This window comes from Aulostomus chinensis, chromosome 4 (genome assembly GCF_037954235.1).
Source record: "Aulostomus chinensis isolate RoL2024-O1b breed Wild chromosome 4, RoL_Achi_v1.0, whole genome shotgun sequence".
NCBI lineage: Eukaryota > Metazoa > Chordata > Actinopteri > Syngnathiformes > Aulostomidae > Aulostomus > Aulostomus chinensis.
This window is the reverse complement of record NC_141323.1, coordinates 16244666-16265840: the sequence shown is the minus strand read 5'-3', so window position 1 is coordinate 16265840 and position 21175 is coordinate 16244666. Positions and strand designations below refer to the sequence as shown.

The 21175-nt window shown below is 42.3% G+C and overlaps 1 protein-coding gene across 4 annotated transcripts in view; it reads right to left on the bottom strand.

Moving 5' to 3' along the window:
• plxna4 (plexin A4) overlaps window positions 1–21175 on the bottom strand; it is a 248351-nt gene that overhangs the window by 191629 nt on the left and 35547 nt on the right. For all 4 annotated transcript variants that reach the window (XM_086202084.1, XM_086202085.1, XM_086202083.1 and 1 more), the window contains one exon: window positions 9082–9264. In XM_086202084.1, coding sequence (XP_086058210.1) covers window positions 9082–9264 — 183 coding nt within the window. The remainder of the gene's footprint in view (window positions 1–9081; window positions 9265–21175) is intronic.

The following is a 21175-nucleotide window of genomic DNA, read 5'->3' as shown; positions in this document are numbered from 1 at the left end:
AGATTCCAACAGTTTTAGAAGTGAAACTATGACAATATTTCTTTTGTCTGTCACTCATAACAGGCGAATGCACACATATATACACAAGCGTCTTTTGAAGTGACAAATAAGCCCCAAGAATTCTCTGATTTTGTGCAAGGAGATGAAGAACCAACTGCCAAAAGAGGTTTTTTTTTTTAATGGCAGAAACAAATTACACTTGTGATCAAAGCAGAGACTCAATGTCAAACCTTCCATTTATTTTTTTTATTTTTTATTTTTTTGTCCCAGACCTTGACTCATCCTTCTGAGCTGCCAACCTTTTCTTCACCCTGAGCCGGCAGCAAGACACCAGAGTCAACTACAGTTCAAACTGCCAGGAAACGGAAAGATCGGACTAAAGTTAGTCATTTTCTCTGTGCAACTTCTCTGCCTGCTTGAGCCTTTCAACTCCACATACACACAGCGGAGAATAGCCACTCGAATCTCTCACAGCTCAATAGGCCGCCATATACTGGTACTTTTCTTAACAGCTACAGACTCACAAGAGTAAAATGAACATCAAACTCTATTTCACCACTCTCACCATCTGCTCCCATCAGACGCTCTCCCTTTACCCTTTCTCAATATTCTCTCCATCTCTGTAACATTCGCCTATTATTCTTGTTCGCCAATTTTGCCCTCTCAGACTCTCTCTGCTGTGCTTTTCCTTTCTGTAGCTTTCCAGCCACTCTCTTCTTGTTATAGAAAAAAAGCTCTGTAAAAATGACACACGATAACCACTAATTAAATTTCAGGTGGTTTGAAAGACATTACAAATATCAAGCAGCGTAGCACAGAGTTGACATTCCAAAATATTTAATGTCACTGACTAAAAGCTGTCGCAACAACTCAGAGGCGAGAGGGAAAAAAAAACCTAGCGGCATCCAGGCTGCGGCACTACGTCGACCATGATTCATAGCTGGAGGTTGTACTCTGCGACAATACAGCAGCCTAAAGCAATCAAGTGGGTTTATGTGTTTATGTGTGCGTACAAATATGATGTCAACTTGCAGTGAAGCAGCTGGTTACCAATGTTGCATGTGTGTGTGTTTGTGAATGTGTGTGTGAGTGTGTGTGCATTACCCTGCTCAGCCCCTGGCAGCTCATCAATTATAAAGGAGCACTGGAAAGAAGGGATAAGGCCTCACCACAGCAATGGCATCTATAAATACACACCTGAATGACACACGTGAGGTGACCAGCTATTTTTGCAAATGACCACACACACACACACACACACATAATAGGTGAAGGTTGCTAACCTAACATGCACAGGCAATGTCATCCACTTCCGCCTGTCAGGGTATTTAGTGTTGAGTCAGGAACGCTGGGCATACAACCACAGATATTTGCTAACCTGAGCACCATGTGATACTCTAATACCACTTCCCACTTCCTCCCTCATGTCTCTTCATCTATAATGTCTTTCAATGAATAGCCAAATGGAAAAGTTCAGGGGGGTGTTTGAACACTCGCAAGTCTTGCACGTCTACTTCTACAGACAGCTACAGTAACTCTCCTGTTGTCTTTTCCCACATTTGCAAGCCTACAAGGAAGAACGGCATACATCAGGTTGGTCTACGACATGAAGACATCTCATCTTTCATCCAAGTACGACTGACAACACAGTCACATCAGGCAGTTGTGACACGTGGATTCAACTGCAGTGTCCGTGTTGACGCGTGGTGCTGCACCACCACCACCACCACCACCAGTGGTGAGGCTTGGACCACTAACTTTAATGCTAACTTTAACTGGGAAGCCCCGGACCAAATCCTGGCAGTGGAAACTCAACCATTTATACATTTTGGAGCAAATTAGGCCATATATTTGGTAATGAAAGGCCTTATTTTTTCTGACCCGAGAGGAACTGGATGTACTGGGACCACATACCCAGTAGAACCTACCCACAGCCCCTCTCTGCCTCTGATTGGCTGGTACTTGATACTTAGTTTAGGCATGTGGAGTGATCCAATCAGAGAAACAGTGGAGGCAGGCTTTCACAGAAAACTGATGGAGGCTTTTGAGAGGATACTACAGATTTTAGTGGTAATTGTGTGTACCTCAGAGGTATGTGTGCCTCAATTTGGCATTAAGGTTCTCGAGGACATAGTCTATCACTCCCTGGCGGCCTCCTTGCTTTCTATTTCTACCTCACTCTGTTTGTGTCCCTCTGTATACATTTTCATCCTTGGATAACTCAGCCTGAAGTTTATCTCTGCATCCATCTGTCTATACTTTCCCTCGATCACCCTTGCCATGTGTTGCACGTCTCAGTCTCCCATTATCCCTCACTGCATCTCTCAATCTGTCTTGCATTCATCAATCTACCCTTGTTGTGTCTCTTCACACAGTTTCGCCATCTAGCTGCACAAACAACAGCTCCCTGTATCTTCTATTTTTCATCTCGAACTGCAGACAAGAAAACACTGGGGCTCCCTCACTGGCTTCAACATGGTCTCTTTTTGTTGTTGTTGGCAGCAGGCAGGGCAAGCATTGTGGGGGTTGGGGGGGGATGCAACCACTACCTCCTGATCTTCTCAGGGCATTACTTGTCTTCACTTCTCATTAGTAATTTTCTGCACTGAATTGACGCAAGCACACTGATGCACACACTGTTTACCAATCCCCTAAATAGAGAGGAAGAATTCTAATTTGGATGAAGGCCTGAGCAAACCTTTTGGGCTGAGCAATTACCAGAAAAATGTCCTGTGACACCAAAAAAATTAAATAAAGCAGCATAAGTTGGTTGTCCTCTAAGAATCCCCTCAACATGTCTTTCTGTCTGTACAACACATAGCAGAGCAGGAGAGCACAAAGCCTTGTAACAGACAGCAGTTAACACAGCGAGACCAAAATGCCAACACAATACTATTGTGTGTTCAATCAGCCATGAAAGTGTAAGGTGGACAGCGCCTGTCATCCAACACCAGCCCACTATCATCACATCATCTATGTAGCAGCATAATGTTTACACTTTGTTTTGCGAGCGTCCATGGAATCCAGATCGAGTGCGTCACAGATATGTGCCAGCATTCATGCCTTATATACATTCCGACCTATGCGCAGCCCGTGCTACCATGGCAACTCGTGACTGCTTTAGAGTGTGCTACTGCATTCGCTGGTGTGGGAGCAGCAACACGCACACACACACGCACACACACACACACATACACACACACAAACACACAGTGTACCAAGGCAACTAGGGAGGACTGCTAAAGAATACTTAACAGTACGGGAACGTTGACATTCAGGGAATACTAACAGAATACAGCACCACGAGCTGGAATGAATGGACTGCTGGGTGGGGTTGTAATGGCTACTGCATGTGTGTGTGTATGTGCGTGTGTGTACCTGTGTAAAAGAGCATGGTGTTTATAGCACAAGAGTGGGGATATGATTCAAAGCACTCTCCACAAGCACACATACACAATGCCTACACATCCTAAAGCATATTTCATCATTAGCTCTAAGCAGTTAATCCTCTGCTCCACTGACCACAGCTCAGCTCAGCCCATTTCAATAATCTACATCTGGGGCTAACCAACCCATCATACACTGACATAGACAAGCACACGCACATACACACACACATGCACGCAAAACAAGGACACAATCAACCCACAAAACATATGGGACTGGTCCAGAGCAATAAATATAAAAGCTCTCACACCCACACAAGCTATTCATCTATAATCTATTGTGCCAACAGAGATGCCAGTTTGCAGAATTGGCCCTGTTTATTTATGAGACAGAAAATGCTATATAAATGAAATGTTAATTGTGATTGTGAGAGGTTCAAGAGAAAATAATTGGGTCTATATTTCCATCAAAACAGTGATGGCATGCTAGGTAAACGTATGCTAGTATTTCCAGGGACATGTCAGGGTGAGTTGCAACAACACTGGAGTAGCAAATAGCGATTAAAAATCATATTAATTTTATAAAATTTTACCGATCCATTTGGTCAAATACTCTTCACAAGGAAGCGATTGGATGAAAGTGAAGCCATACATGCCGTGGCTCTGGAGGGTTTTGACCAAGAGTGATATTACAGAGAGAACAGAGTGAGTGGAATTTTTCAATATAAGATAGATAGCATGTTTGTGATGAGGAGGCCAGCAGACAGGCAGGGAAAGGAAAAAAAAGATTGCTTTTGCTGTAGAAAGGGGTAATAAGATGGTGCCAAACTGAGAAATTGACAGAGGTTGAGTCAAAAGAATTTGACCTTTCCCTTTCCGGCAACAAACATTAACCATTCGATGTTGGAATTGACCTGTTCTCGCTCATGTCATCACCCCTGACAAACCATAAATGACAGATCTCTCTACACTCACCCTACAAGATTACCACCTCCCCACAAGATGCTTCTCCATGTACAGTCAACCATGATACATTCACCTCAATGTCCCTTCATTTTTCTCCTCTTTTCTCCGTGAAATCAGACAGACTGAAAATGGCGGCAAAGCTCAAGCAGTGACAGAAGGTGCACAACCAACACCTTGAAAATACCAACAAATGGTTTGTTGAAAGAATTTTTTTCCTCTCTAGATAAAGAATCAAGCACGTCTGCTTTTCTCCCTCCCTTGTTGACATCAAGGACGCAAACACATTTATCATGAGCTTCTTTGACCTCACTTCCTTTGCATGGCTTGCTCATTTTTTGAGCCTCAGTCTGAGTCAAGTTCAAGGTTAGCTGCTCATTGTATTGAGCCCCCCCCATTGGGAGGGACCGAGGGGAGGTGCATTAGCACCTCTGCAGGTGGCCCTCAATCTCATCACTTCCCTTTTTTCCCTCCAACCACCCCCCTTTCTATCTTGCTGCCCTGGTCCACCTCTCCATCCACAGACCCATGCAAGTCCCTGACCAGTAGAATGATGTGTGGGTGTATCTGTTCATTGATGCATGCAAGTGTGCTTATCTCTGTACATGCAATCATGTGCAGAGTGTGAGTATCATGCATATGTGTCCACACACACGTGTGTAGCTCTCATGCTAATGTGTAACGTTACCAGATGACCATAAAGGAAAGCGAAGCCTGCAGGGGGTTAAGGCTTTCCCCTTGACCTGCTGCAGTGCACTGACCTGCAGCAAACGGGTTTAAAACTTACCCAGTCACAGCCTTTTATCTCCATCACATCTCCATCTCCTTCTTATGCCACAGACCAACGCACACACAAACTGACCGACAGACAGGCCGACAGAGGCCATATGGTTCATTCACTTCCAATGGCAGGAGGTAGCCATCAAAGAGCTCTCACTGCAACTCCACTCAGCCATGGACAGACAGAGGGAGGGAGGGAGATGAAGGGAGGAGGGAAATTATAAGGAGAGGGCAAACAGAGGTGGAGAGAGGGAGGGGAAGCAAAGAATCAAGAGGTGACAAGGGTGGAAAGTGCCGTGAAGAGCAGAGAGGAAGAGACGTATTGATTCCAAGAAGCCAGTTGTGTTGTGAAAAGAAAAAGAGTGACAAAGAGGCAGGGAGGTGTATGGATCATATCGGCTCTGTGTGATGTCCCGTGAGAAAAGGACTGTTGTATCCAGCCGCATCTTGCTGTTGCAAGCCAGGTCCAGAGGTGTCTGAGGCAACAGACTGTGTTCAAGATATGAAATCATGCACTTCCATCTTTGTGGTGACCAATGTAAAGTTGTAGACCAAGAGAGCAAAGTGCGTCTTCAAAGAATCTCTTCAACTTAAGACCAGCTGCATAAGGTCACTTAAGCTAAATTTTCCTCTTAAGATACCCCAGAATAAAAGAGGGAAACCTCTTTGATCTCTAGGTGTTTGGCTATAAATATTCCAATGTGCGTTGATAGAGCAGCTTGTTCAGAAAATTACAGAGCTGTAAATTGGAAATAATGAGTGAAATATACAGCAATGAGTATGATTGAGGACGAGGAAGAGAAGCCTTCATGCATTTTAGGGACAGGAAAATGGACGCAACAAGTGACAAGTGACAACTTAGAGGACAGGCTTAAGGTAAGCTGCACAACTAGGTACTGGCCTTCCGGTTGTGTTTAAAAATTAAGCTTTGGCAAAAGTTAGTTCAGGAATGTCAAGGATTTCTTTCACTTCACTTTCTAAAACCCACAAAGTCATTTTTTTCTGCTCCAACGAATTTACTACTTCCTCTGTCACCACAATGATCTTCAGCTGTTTCCTGGAGGCTACCTCCAACTAAATTGTCTGGAATGTAGGGACGTCTTGTCTTTGCTCCCAATCTTCATTCAATGAAGATGCTCCCACTGAGGAGAGAATAAAGTTTTTTGTCACTGGGAGCTCAAATGTTTAATTGGTTACTCCTTGAACAAAGGTTCAAGTTAAGGTAAGAGAGAGAGATAAGATAAACCTTTATCCGTCCCACAGTGGGGAAATTGGCACCGTTACAGCAGCAGAAACAGAGAAGTAGCAGCAGAAAAAGTGCAAAGCAATAAATAGCAGAAACTACAATAATCTACGGTAAAAAAATAGAATACACTATCATAAGCTACATAAACTACAATCAACTACAAGGGGGAGGGGTAAGGGGTTGTGTGTGCTACAGCTCCACGGGACAACAGAGCCTGAGTCTCAAGTTCATAAGCTTCCAGTTATGATACAAAACACCACTGCGTGAAACAATTTCACAAGCAAACATAATTTGATTCACTCAGCTTCCTGTCCAACTGAAATTCATGATGTCATAAATGTGTGCCTGTAAACACTAACATTTAGCTCACCCAAACCACAGAGCATTAAAGTCCATCCACTTTCTTTTACCGTAATGCTTATATTTATTCGGATTGATGTGTTAGTCACAAGACTATAAATAACGAAGAAGAGTGTGAGAGACGGAGGAAGAGGAGGGGGCTGAGGATGGAACATGTAAGGTGGAGGAGTGTATATAAATCAACATCCATTAGTCGAGGGGTTATAAAGTCACGGATAAAGGAGGTGGACTCCGGCTCAGACCTTTTATTGTCGTGGTGTTGTCTTTTATTGCCTGTGATGTCATCTAATGGTATACAGTTAACGACAGGGGAGGAGCAGTGTGTACTTGGGAGGAGAGTATTGGCTTGTAATGGGGCTGTGTGTGCATGCATGTGCACTTGTGATGACAGGATATTGATCACCTTTTGTCAAGGATGCTGTGTGTGTGTGTGTGTGTGTCTCTCTCTCTCTCTGTCTCTCTCTCTCTCTCTCTCTGTGGGCTTGCGTCTGCCATATGTGCACAATCTGATTTTCATTCATGTCAAGTTTGAGTGCGAACAAAGCTAAAATGCTGCAGACAAGATTGTCTCAAGTGCCAGTATGTGGTTTTGAGAAGGCTGTCTGGAGAGAGGCCAAAATTGGTTTCTAGCATCATTAAGGAAAAACAATATTCAGGAAAGCCCGAAAACAGCTTGTAATGGTTTTATTACTCACAACCACAACATTCTCTCTTCATTATTGTAGATGAGCAGTATATATAATTACATTACATTTCCTCTGCTTGAAATATCTGCCTACATGATAGTTATTGCCTCGCAACATGGAAAGCTGAAGCCGTAACCACTGCGCAACAACAACCAACACAGGCAGGGGCCAGTAATCAACCATAACAAACAATGTCAAAATCAGCACTTGTTTGCTTGCACGTTGGCACAAACTGAGCTGTCTACTGCTTGTTCTGGCTTCACTCATATTCTCAGTTTGTCTTTCATTCCTCTCCTTTCCCATGTGACTTTTATTCCTGTCCACTTCCTCTGTTCAAAGTCAAGCAATTCAGTAATAAAATCCATCTCTGTCAAATCTCTCTCCTCCAGCTCAGTCACTCCCATCATCCCTCCTCTCTGTGTAATTCTGTTTTCCTCAAGCCTGTGAGGCTCACTGGCCCAACCGCCCCAGAATTAGTCTCAGTCATGGCCTTGTAGTGTGTGTGGGGGGGGGTGTGTGTGTGTATGAGAGAGAGAGAGAGAGAGAGAGAGAGAGAGAGAGAGAGAGAGAGAGAGAGAGAGAGAGAGAGAGAGAGAGAGAGGAGGTACCAGCAGAGGAGCTACCATGCTTCTATCTCACCTAGCAGCAATGCATCATCCCATTAGTGCAGAAAAAGACTACCACACAGGGGAGGGCAAAGGGGCACGCGGGGCACCTAAAGTGGAAACCACAACACACCAAAACCTGGCTTATCCAGTGCTGTTTAGCTGTGAGGGGACAAATCTTGTTTAGCCAGGGGCTTGGCTGTCACAGTGTGTGACATGTCTTTCAAGTGAGAAACAGTTATGGTCAAAGATGTTCACAAGTGCAGCAAAAAGAACTCAACTGAGCCCCCCACCCCCAACCACCCAAAATAAATAATCCCCTCATGTTAGAATGATCACCCTCCTACGCCATTATCAATCTAGCTGATAAAATTGGCAGCAAAAGCTCAAACAAATGTGACTCAAATATTGTCTTTTGATGACACATTATAGTGCAGTCAATTACTTAATAAATCACATATTTCATCCTTTTCTGATCCCTCATTTTGCCTCAAGAAACAGATAAGAAACTTTGTCTAATCGATTCGGCAACATGCTGATGTGTGCTGTCTAGCAAGTTCTGCAACATGCTGATGTGTGCTACAATCTGCCCCCAGGGTTCTGGATTTTATACAAGTCCAAAGTGGAGGAAAAGAACAGTGGATAGTTCTGATACTGAGGATATATGAGTGTATGGGAGATGTATGGTGCAGGGGATGAGGAGGATGTTGAGAGATACCAGATAGGTTTGGCTCGAGGAATAAAACCCCCTCAGGGGCTCTCCTGATCCCCCTTCCTCAAAACACACTCAAATTCTCTCCACGCTTCCCTCTATCTCTTTCATGCTTGCACACACACACACACAAAAACACACACACACACCTCTACCTCCAACAAATACAGCCGACTCAGCTAGTTTGGCTGAAAGTCAATCTGCCTCACTACTACTATCTTCCCTGCGATCCAGCAGTCCCCAATTCCCTGCTCTTACTCCACATTCTAACAGAAACCAAATACGTGCCTCTGTCAATTTCAGCCATCTCTCCCATCCACAGCAGCACCGTGTTTGGTCTTACCTTCTTCACTCGGCCACTCTTTGTCCCCACGAAGACCAACGAGTGGTTCTTGTAGACGTAGCCGATGACAGAGGTCATTTTGTCGACGGCGTCCGAGAAGAGAGGTTTGCCACGCACCATCTCAGAAACGCCCAATGGCGCGTTCATGTCCAGGCCACAGAAGTCATCGTCAATGGTCAAGAGCTGCAATGGAGAAAAAAGATGGATGAGTATCACAAAAAGCTGAGTAATTTCCCTCCGAAATACAAGCACAACAAATGTCCAGATGTACTTCTTTCCATTCTTAAATAGAGCTGTTTCTCACTCAGGATGGTATTTTTCCAGAACCAATCCATTGTAACACAATGAAAATGACATTACACACAGCATAACAAATCTTTGGTTTTACTCTTCTGCTCCTTGGCATTTTCACACACTCTAGACACGAAAATATTTAAACCAATTTGCCAGCATGTGGTTTAACTTAAACTGTCTGTTTCAAGTCCAGTTTTGTGTTTTAGCACACTGGTATTTTTCCACTCAGCATAGTTTTAGAACATAAGAAATTACTCACAACTGGGAGATTTAAAGCATCTTTTGATACTCGACAGAATCGGAGAAATTCATAAAATTATCCAAGTTTGACTGACAGCCTTAAAGGTCCTCAGAAAGGAGGACTTAGGTGAGTTGAGCAGCCTTTTAGCAGGCTTCAGCAGTAGCCATTTTTCAAAATTAAAAGTTTAAAACCAATACAATTAATACAATTACAATTCATACAATTAAAAACAAGCAGCAGTTGTCTCAAAGTGTGTGTAAACTAAAGGGTAACATTTTGCATGGGAGTGACAGAATAAGTGATTTGTTTTTTCTTCTGCCTGTGCACATCCGCTGGTCCGCATGGAAAAAAACAAGCAAAAGTAGAGACAAGGAGGTGGGAGATGAAGATGGGAGAAGACTGCAGTCAGGCCCTAACACTGCAACAGTGCCAGAGGCTGCTCTGTCAGGCACAATTCCCCACCGTCCACCCGACACAACTGCAGAAATGCCAGTGCGGCAAGATGTTCAATGAGAAATGATTTAAAGTGAACTGGATGAAAAATAAATCTTAAAAAATAAAAAGAGCTGCTTTGTCACGTGGCTCTTGAGCAAGACTCTGCAGAGCATCTATATGTCAGAATAATGTGTTTCTGTGCGGACATGCTGCTGTGATTTTACAGATGGCTTTCATGTTTTGTTCATCTCGACATTTTTTATATTTGTATGCATGTGTTTTACCCGGCCGGGGGAGGATATTCATACCAGTCATGGTGGGCAGAATGACTTATGGGTTTTGATAGGAGAATAATGGTGTTGGGGATTGGTCATTATTCTGTGTGCGTGAATGGATTTGACACACCGAAGCGGGCATTGCTTGATTAATAGCTGAGCAATCTGAGCAGGTGGCAGTTGGCAGAAATGTCTCGGCAGTTGACAATACCTTTGCAGCCTTTCAAAAATGCACAGAAACTGTCAGTGGTTACATATAAAGTGTGAGGACCGCATATTAGTGAAATGGCTTGATGAGAATTCATTACAGATTAATTTGAATGTTCAAATGAAGTCCTTGTGATAGGTTATGAATGGTTGCTTGAAATAATATTAATGTTTAACGGCGAGTGAGATGTCAGGCAAAACATATTTCACCAAGATGTGCTCAAATTAAACGTTTAGTGGGGATAAAAGTGCTTGTGGCTAAAGCTGCAGAACGTGCGGAATAACCAGATCTCTTTGTAGCTGATTGAAGCGGGTACATGTACCGCAGTAAACAGATCCCTAAACAAGGACTACAGAATGATCAATTTCAGTTGGACTAACTTCTTTACGTGCATTTCTCAATGTCCAATTTCAGTCAGACCAACACAATACATTAACCTTTTGTCACATGATGTAAACATTCTTATTTAGGTGAAGTGTGCTGGATCTTACATCCTAAAGGTGAATACCCACTGGCCTCATTTGGCTTGATAACATTGAAAGAAAAGCCAGTTTTTGTTTTGTTTTTATTAATTTTGAATTTGTAGCGCCATGATAGACTTCTTGTCTGTCATGCCTTGTTTCTATCCTAGAATCTGCCATGAATTCCCATGAGCTGTTCAACTTTCGGGTTGCAAGACCAACCGAGCATGCGCAGAACGCCTGGATTCATTTGGAATAGAATGACCCGTATACACACTGGAGTGAATCGATCCCCCAGTGTGTAATCGAGGTATGTTAGTTCAACTGACTGACATTTTTCAGTCAGACAAAGACCATAAATCAATTTCTCTGGCATCGTACCAACATGTTTATTCCTGTGCATTTTCCTGGGTCTTACAGACATTCAGAAAACTACAAAGAAAACAAAACACCCACTGGCCTTGATTTGGCTTGAAACCCAGTGAACCATAACAAATGTAGACTTGACTATTGAGTGAGCTGTCAGGGATGGGGATACTCTGGGGGGCAGAGGGTCTTTTAGTTGGTGTTGTTGTTCTTCCCTCCAGAAGTGCAACCCCCCGAGCTTTCAGTGTGTCTTGAGAGCACCAAGTGCTTCTTTGCACCTTTCACTAAAGGCCATCATCATCACCACTGGAGGCCTCAGACTGAGCCACAGAGGAAATATGGACTCTGCTGTCATTAGACAAATGGAATGCTTCTCGTCGTCTTGGCCACAGCAACCAACAAGATGGGTTGAATTGCGCGAATGATCCATTACAGATGACCTGTATTTAGGTGAGGATCATGTCGCGTGGTTATGATGGGTGATATGAGGACAGAAAATAGCAAGAATGATCGATTTTGAACGCAAGACAGAGATGCCAAACAGAGAGATGAATATGGGTGCACCACAAAAACACATTTAAGTGGTCAATTTTTGCCTTCCAATTCTCTTTGCCTTCTCTTCTGACCTTTTTCAGAATGAGCTGCTGTCAAAAATGCACTCTGTCCTACAAGTCGTGCCGTGGCGAGCCACTAGACTAATGGTGCTCTGATGAGAACCAGGGTCACACTGTAAAAATCACAATGAAATATCACTCTGGTTTGCAGTGCTACTCTCATGATAACCTGCGAGGAAATGATCGTTAATCAGGTCTAACGAATATCCGCTGGCATCCACTTGCTGCATTTCTCTGCACTCACCACTAAAACTGTTTTTCTTCATTAATAATCAGTCTCTGACAGTGAGGAGCACCCCTCTGTGTTGCAGCCAGTTACAGAGGAGCCTTGTCTTCTCAGAGTTCAAAGGTTAGCATGGCCTATCTGAAGAAAAATGGGGAACTTTGTAGCTTTGGGTTTTTTTGGTTTTTTTTGAAGGGGTAGGGGTGGGAGGGGCTCTGTAATTGAAAGATTCCTCAAAAGATAGAAGAAAGCGCTGCGATTTCTCACAAGAGCAATTACTTTTCTAAGATAGTAAAAGTGTTCTTTACAATTAAAAATCCCTTCACATGATCTGTGTGTGTCAGTAAATACGTCGGTGTGAGTGACGTTTGATGCACGTATGAGAAAACGTGTTTTCCTCTCTCGGCGCCGGCACGCTGTGTTATTGTTTCTGCTGGTTGACAATCATGTCTGCCATCTTTTCAAGTATATTTCATTATTTTGCAATCTAATAAAATGTACTTTCTGTCTGGCAGCCTTTTCAGGATCAGGAAGCAGACACATTTTCATTACACCTCCACCAAAAACATGACATTTGTGGCTGGGGTGTCACAGACGCCACCGGTCGGAACATCAAACAATATCAATGCCCTTGACTTTGCCAATGAGACAATGTGACTGCACAGGGTTAGTATTTCTCACTACTTCTTCTTTGCCAAAGCTTTTCTAGTTGTTCAAACAACTTGAACCTTGTAGTTGTCACACATTCATTTCACTTGTGGACACTCGTTATGAAGTATTGTGAATTACTAGATACAAAAACTGACAAATGAGATTTCTTTGCCCTTCAAAAAGATGACTGTATCCGGCCATTTATAAATGCTGGTGACAGATTTAGTTTATTATCCATCAAAGTAGGGCAATAAAGCCAGATTTTGATTTAAACAAATGTCCAACTAAGACAGTTATTGAAGCAATGGCCATCTGCAGTTACTACAGACTGAATGAGCTGCTGTTGAGCTGAGTGTTGCTGGCGACTTTTCCACAAAATTCCGGGAAGAAAAGTTGCATAACCTTACTGCGAATGCAAATCGGTTCCTTCTGTTCCAGTTTCACATTAAAAGCATGTAAGTTTAGTGTGAAGTAATCACCTGGCTGCCACCCGCCAGTCACAAGCCTGTTATAATTCATCAAATATGTGTCTCCACTACATCAAAAAATCCTAATATTCTGCAATTTTTGACAGCGGATCAGTTTGAAATATTGCAGAGAGTAATAGAAAGAGAAGGACCAGCAACAGTGAGCCGTGAGATGAAGAGCTGCAGGCGACAAGCTGCAGCTTCTACAGCTCAGGAAGGTAAGCTTTCACTCATTCAGCCCAGGAGCAGAATCGGAGCACAGATGCTCACAGAATGATGGAAAAAGGCAAATTATTGCATTACTTTTTTAATGACAGTGGTAGGTTTTGCCCCATCTTTTCTCTGGAAAAGGTATTTGGACCTGGATAGATTTTGATTTAGGTAAAAATAAATCCGTGGCTGCAAATATTTTATAGGAAATACCTTAAAAATCGTAATAATACAGATAATTTTACAAGACAAGCCGTTAGTTGGGGAAATAGTATCAGTTGAATATGTCTGAATAATTTGTGCTAAAACCAAGAGAGCTGCTCCATAAATATAATAATGACTCCAAGGAGATGAAACTCCAAACTCATTCCCCCGGCCAGGTCTGGCAAGTATTCCAGCGAGCATCCCGCAGCGTAAAAAATAAAAAGACGGAGGGTTCCTCCCTGAAGACAGAGGGACCGGAGCGGAGTCTCTGTTTCTGGACAGAGGCCAGGCACTGAGGCAGAATCAGGTCACTCTCAGCCGTATCCATCGCTGTGCTTCTGTCCGCCTGCCAGCACCGGCACAAAGAGACCGCTCTTCTGGACTGTGCAGGGGGATCAGCAGATACAGAGTGGCGAGAAAGAGAGGGGGCAATGGGCGCACGCGGTAAGAGAGAGTCGTTCAATGCGATTAGTGGGGACTGAAAGAGATCCGCTCTCCAACGTTCTCTGATGTACGGCCTAATCTAGGCTTGTGCTGTCGGGAGGGCCTGTTTCATTGGCTTTCACAGAGTTAATGGACACACATTAAACCGCAGAAACTGGTTTCACGTTGCTGCACAGCTGTAAGATACTCCGAGGATTCAAGTCTCCTGAACCGGCTGGTCCAGTTGAAGTTATTCTGTTAAAAAAACATGTAGTTGTTGTATCTGACCAGCTTGTGGAGTAAATGAAAGGGCAGTTTTCTCATGTGAGCTTTCTCAAGCTACGATCCACCATTTTCCTTCAGCCCTACTGTGCTTAATAGCTAACTTGCCAGGATGATTGGCGGCATTAGAGAATTATGTCATGGCTAAGTGGGTTGTACAATTCATTCTAAGATATAATGTCAACATTCAGTTTCACGATAGTAAAACATTGGCCGTATGACTTTAACAATGAGATAAAGCATCAGATAAAGGGGGTTTTCATGAGTTCAGCCATTTAAGATATGAAAGAGAAAGTACTATTTCTTTACAAGTAGGAAAACTGAACAATACAAAAGAATGAAGTTTGCTGAAATGATCTTGTCAATGGATCAGGGTTGTTTTGTTTTTTTAGATTCATATATGCTGGAACAACAGTGATAGCAACAGTTATGTAACTGGTTCATGACTTCCCATGACAGTGACACACTGTGTGACATCTGACTACACCCGTGAAAAACTGAGGGGTCGCATCTGGCAGTTTTTTTGTCATTTAGCTGCACCGTGCAACTTTAAATAATGCATGACCTTTCATTCGTTTGTGATGAAGAATGTGTGTGTGTGTGTGTGTGTGTGTGTGTGTGTGTGTGTGTGTGTGTGTGTGTGTGTGTGTGTGTGGATCTGCTGGATCACAGTGCCAAGTCTGCTTGACAACTGATCCACGGTGGCCTCCATCACACTAGCAATGCATGACCAAACACACTCTCACATGTATCACACACAGTGAGATGCCAAACACACAATTCTCTATGACTGAACTCACTAAAAATGTCATTCAAACCCTGTTAGAACTATGATAGGGGGTCAAAAGATGATTTCCATAAACTTAAAAAAATTGAAAAACAAATCAAAAGGGCTTAGAAAATGTAATTCTTTTTTAATTTGGCCTATAGTGTACGTGCACTGCATGTTACACTAAGGATAAGAGAGGTTGAAGGTCTTTCATACCTTTATTTTGGGGCTCCTGACCTGAACAGTTTGGCTACTGAGCAACAACTGATCATTTTCAGGTTCCCTCCTCACAAAAATCAGATTTATATTGAACGCCATGTCATTATTGTCTTACTCGTGGGAAATTCATGAGGTTATGATGAAAGGCTAAAAAAGAAAACGCATAAAGAGAAAAAATGTAGCATCCAGCTATCATGCACATGCTTAAACTTAACGCTTCCTTCCATAATAAACTGCTTAAATTGAGAAGCCCAAGTTAAATACGCAGTTTCATGGTCTTGGTAAGAGCAGAAGTGATAATGAATCTATTTCTGATGGCTGAGGTTTAGTTCTTTTTGCCGCTTTGTTGATGCTTCCACAGGGCATTCCAAGACAGAGAGGGTTTTTTTGGGTTTGGTTTTTTTTGCAGCACTCTGAGTTTTGCTCAAAAGTCAGTCTGGATGCACCAGTGTCGAGATGGAGTACAAGAGCTGTCATCAAGTAGATTTAACTTCCCCTTTGTACGGCCCTGCAGGGACTGTTTCGAAAACCAGTCACAGTGGTTAGGACGGAAGAAAGCAGAAATATCCATAGGCTGGTTTCACTGCCTGACAGTGATGTCATCTCAGAGAAGAGGGGCCATCATTCTTAGCTGATCGGTTCAGTGATAAAGTGAAAAATGGGGAATGAACGTGTGGGTTGTAGTGTGTGCACATTTCATATCAAATAAAGCTGGGAAGTGCAGCAGGTTTGCATATATTGGAGTGTGAATTGGGTATATTAAGCTGTACAGGGTGTTCCTGGAACAAAGTTATTTTCTCTGCATGTTTTGTTGGCAGGTTTCAATGCGGGGAGGCAATAAGCCTGTGATATTCTGTAAATTTATTTTTGCAAATGCTTGCACCTGCCAGCCCTCAGCTGAGCAGCTGCAACAGATTATGAATAATAGTTTGAGAAAACAATCAAATCAGGAGAAACAGCATGACTGAGACATCACTAAAGTCAACAGAATGACGTTGGGAATACGAATCACAGTAGAAGCTGGAGAAAGAATTCAAGATTACAAAGAGAAATCAATTTCCATCTGGAATAATTACTTGACTTTTTCATTTGTTCTCATCTAATATGGACTGTTTGTCCAAGATGTTAAAACCCAATCTGTATTTATTTCCTGTGATAAAACTTAATTAGGGGAAACATGTATGTGCATTATTGACGACACCTAATTGTACTAATTTCTAGTTACTGTGCTAACATGTACTAAACCCATAAGTTACATGCAACTTAGTAAACATGTATTTTACACACATAACAAATAAGTACTTCATAATAACATTTTACCCATGACTTACAATAACCACTTGAAATACTTTTATACATTTCTCCCAATATTGGGGTCCTTGAAAAATAACAATTCAACACATTCAGCAAAAGCCATTATCAGAGTAAACAGCATAGGTGCAGTAATATGTGAGCCCAGTACATTCAATTTGTAACCCAGAGTAGTTTGAAAAAGATTTTCAAATATTGTTATGTCCGACTTACAAAGGTGAGATGAAAGGGAAACAGAAAGCACATTGAGTCCTTTTAAGAGTTAGAAAAAGTGAAAAACAACAAGGGAAGAAAGGAAGACCCCCGATTCTGTCAGTGTTTGAGGTGAAGACCCACCAACAGACTAGAGGGAGACACTTGCTTAATCACAGAATAATGATATTGTGATGGATTCTGACCTTTACCAAGTGGTATCATGTATGGAGATTTAATTAGCGAGCCAGCCAGCAAGCAAGATAGCGGATATATGGATGGAGTGGGGTGAAGTGGGGAAGGGGGAGGGGTGCAGTCTGGATGTTAATGAATCCACTAGCCTTTCCCTTCCTGAGGATGTGGCCTCGACTGACTCATCAGCAACAGCAGCCAGCCACTGATTAAGTTCACAATCGGGAGGAGGTGGAGGGATGGAGATGGCCAGCACAAGAGATAAGGCCAGTCGAGGGTTGAACATAATAAAAGAAATAGTCAAAATAACATGAAAAAAACAAGCACAAGGGAAGAAAGAATGTCATGTTGGAAGGGTTCCTTTCAAGTGAGGGATGCATCAAGGGAGGGGTGTGCAAAAGAGATCAAGAAAAAGACTCAAAGAAACAGCCAAGTAGAATAATCTAATTAATTGGAGTGAATTCAGAATGTGGAGTCGATAGCACATGACAAATGTGGAAGAATAGCCCGTGGCATGTTAGTTAATGACATGTAATTAATGATCATTAGCAGAAAGGATGAGAGGATGGCCGTGGCCTGTTAGGGACTTGCACGTGACCTTGTAATTTTCTCATCAAAGTTAAGGGGGGTGTGAAAGTCAGTGCTTCACTCTGTGCTTGGAGAAAGCTTTGTGAGAGGAAATAAAAGGAGAGAAGGGCACAAAAGGGTTGGGGGGTAGGCGGGGGGGAATAAGAGGATGGGATGGTGGCAACTATTTTCATAAGTGCATAAGGAGAAGGACAGGGACAGGAGAAAAGTGCGGCATAGGCAATGAGCAATGAATCAAGCATGAGAGGGAAAAGAGGAGAGAGTGAATTTATTGTGATCCTGCTGTTTTGTTGTTCTTTTTTTTGCTGACACGGTGAACATGTAGGGAGCAGGCAGCTTTTTTTATAGGTCACATGCCACTTCACAATGATCTATGGATGCAGGCCCTTTGCAGACTTATACTGTTGAGCACGCGTTATGTGGCTCAGCCAAGCATGGCCATTTGGGGGGAGATCAGGAAGCATCTCTCCCCTCACTCTCTTTCTTCCCCCATCTATCCTCTCTAGAGCTCGCTCACCCATCGCACCGCTCTCTGTCCTCTCCCTTCACAACTTCTCCCTCTTTCAATCGCTCCTACTCTGACTGAAAGCCTCTTAAAGATGGTGCAAAGGTCTGACAAGTGTTTATAGTGTCCTACAAAGACCTGTGTCCTCTAAATGCATTATGTCCTTATACATATTGGTACTTGCCATGATGACTTGATTTATCTGCATTCCAAAACAGCGACAACTATAAATCTTCTCATCTGATGAAACCCAGCAGTGGTTTAAAAAAACAAATCATCATAGAGGCATAATGTCTGAGATTACTTTAACATGATCTAATCATTGAAATCCTCAATATCTCAGAGGTAAGATGGGAGCAAATGAGATTAGTCAGGACAGAGATTAGTCAAGAACAGTGTCACAATTCCACGCTACAGACTAATTCCATCTGGGTTTATAGTATGTGGCATGCTGTGAAAGAACTATTAGGTGTGCTAAATTTAGTAGCACAGGAACAGTAGTTTCCTTTAAGCTCCAAAACTCATTTATTTATTTACAGGTTTACATAATCCTCTGTGTTTATTCTAAACATTTACCCTTCATCTTGGGGCAGAGGACAAGTAATAGATTTATGCTTGTCCAGGTCACAACCAGGAAATTGTGGGGTCCCACAGGGAAGTATTTTAGGCCTACTTTTCTTTTCTTTTTTAAATTTTTGTACATCAACAATAGGAAGTCAGCAGTTGGTTTAAACCTGTTCCTTTATACAAATGATTCAGCTCAGAAAGTTGTACTTCTATCTGAATTTCATTTCTTACACAAAAAAATCTAGAGTGAGTCCAACAAAGTGAGCAAGATATTTTTTTTTTATGGGGAGGTGCAATTCCTCATTTAGCCACACAAGCCCAGTAACTTCCAAAATTCCTTAATTTTAAGTGTGTGTATCAATATATTGTGAGGGTCCAGACTGGTGCTGTTTACCCCAGTAAAACACAGAGATGAACAATGGTCGCAAAATACAAAATAATTTCTGTTTAAATCAATGACAACATTGCCAGTTAGGCATCATTTAAAGCAACAAGATAATTGCAGACTAAGACCCTAGATAGTAGGTATGTTTCCCTGTAACACTAAATTGTAACAATATTTAATGTTCTCCTGACTACACTCACTGATTATACACACATATAGTTACATCTATTCATTTGGTAATTCTCCAGCAATAGGCTTTCAACTTCTGATTCATGTGCCTGTTCTTGTATTTACATTTGTCCAGACAATTCCACTCTAAGGGCCTTATTTTAATTGTGTGAGTGGTTTAATTAAAGAAAACATGTTGGACGGCCAAACATTCTGGTGCTGCACTCCAGAGTAAAGTGGGGGCTGCAGATGAATCAAAACATCAATCCTGCTGCCTTCAGATAGCTGCAAGGATTAACTGATCAACAGGAGGTACAGTACACATACAGTACAGTCAAAGCTGACAGCTGTGGGTATCCAACAGTGGGAGAATCACTCATTTGACTTTAAAATAGACAGCTGTACTGATGTTAACCACATTAAACTTTTTTGCTTAAAAAAAAATCTCTTCAAGCTGAAGGGTTTATTTGAATTTTGAGCATCATCCCATTATGGAGATGTATTTCATAGAAGGATGAAGATGACATAAAAGTGACAACACACTAGAGACAGACACTGAACTGAAGCATCAATTTTGAAGATAATTTTTCACATCAACTTGAATGCGCCTAGCACCTGTCCGTGCTTCTTTTCCCACCTGTGTAACATGTGCTTTATGCTCAGCTAAGAAGGAACGGGAAACAAGGTTTAGGGGTCAAGAAAAAAATTGTCAGAGATGCCTGAGCTTGCTGTTTCGTGGACACAAATAGGGCTCCAAAAGAGCCAAGAATTCCAATCAACATAACAATAAAAAAAACTCTCATAAAAGTTATTTATGACTGTTATTCTACTTTATCAAGCATAGTGTCATGTGTATGTGTGTCAGAACTATCTTGTTCAGCAGGGCCTAATTTATGCGGTGACAGTGGTGATTCTGTGGCGCACGCTGAAATGGCATCATTCCTTAGCGCTAACCCCTGCGTGCTCCCTCACACACTTCCTCTCCCCGCTGACAGCTCCAACCAGGCATGATTTATCAGGTCCTCAAGCAGCAGACAAAGGCGCCCTAGCACATGTGCCGCGCCAGAGACGCATTCATAGATAAACACCGTGATTCCAGGACAAAACACAAAAGAGGGTCAACTTCATAATGGCTGCAGATAGTGCATGGCTGAGGTCAAGGCCGTATGGCCTGGGTGATGAGGGGATCAAATGCATGTTTCTGTAATATCACTACAAACGCGCAATCAATATTTATTTGTGGGTGTTCAAATTTTCTTTTGCCACTCATGAAGGTTGAAAGCAATTGAAATGTCACCCTGGACAAAAGTGATAAATTTAATCCTTCTACAACACAGAAATATTAGTGTTATCATGTATGCACAGGACATCATGTATTAAAAGTAACTACAATGCAGAAAAACGTGTCAAACTTATAGACAATGTACATTTTAATCATTAGGTTTTGACATATTAAATCACTATTGGAAGCAAGCAGGGAAGTGGTTTATCCATGCACCATCGCAGAAGATGTACTATGCTCTGATGAAGGTAATCTTGTATTTCTTGAGGATGGCAGCCTTTTATTAACAACATAATATGAGCTCAAGAACAAAAAATGCATGAGATAGTTTTGGCTGATTTCAAAAGTGGTCTAAACATGCAACACCCAATTTAACCTTGTTTTGTATGTGCACAAAGTGAGAAATCAAATGAACTGAATCACCGAATTTGTAATGCTGTTATGGGGAATGGAATTATGGTAATTTGGCTGAGCATTCAGCTGCATTGTCTGAAAGGGTGAGGGGATTAAAAGAGGCAGTGGATGGTTAACATCACATCATAATGAGATGGAGCATGAACCC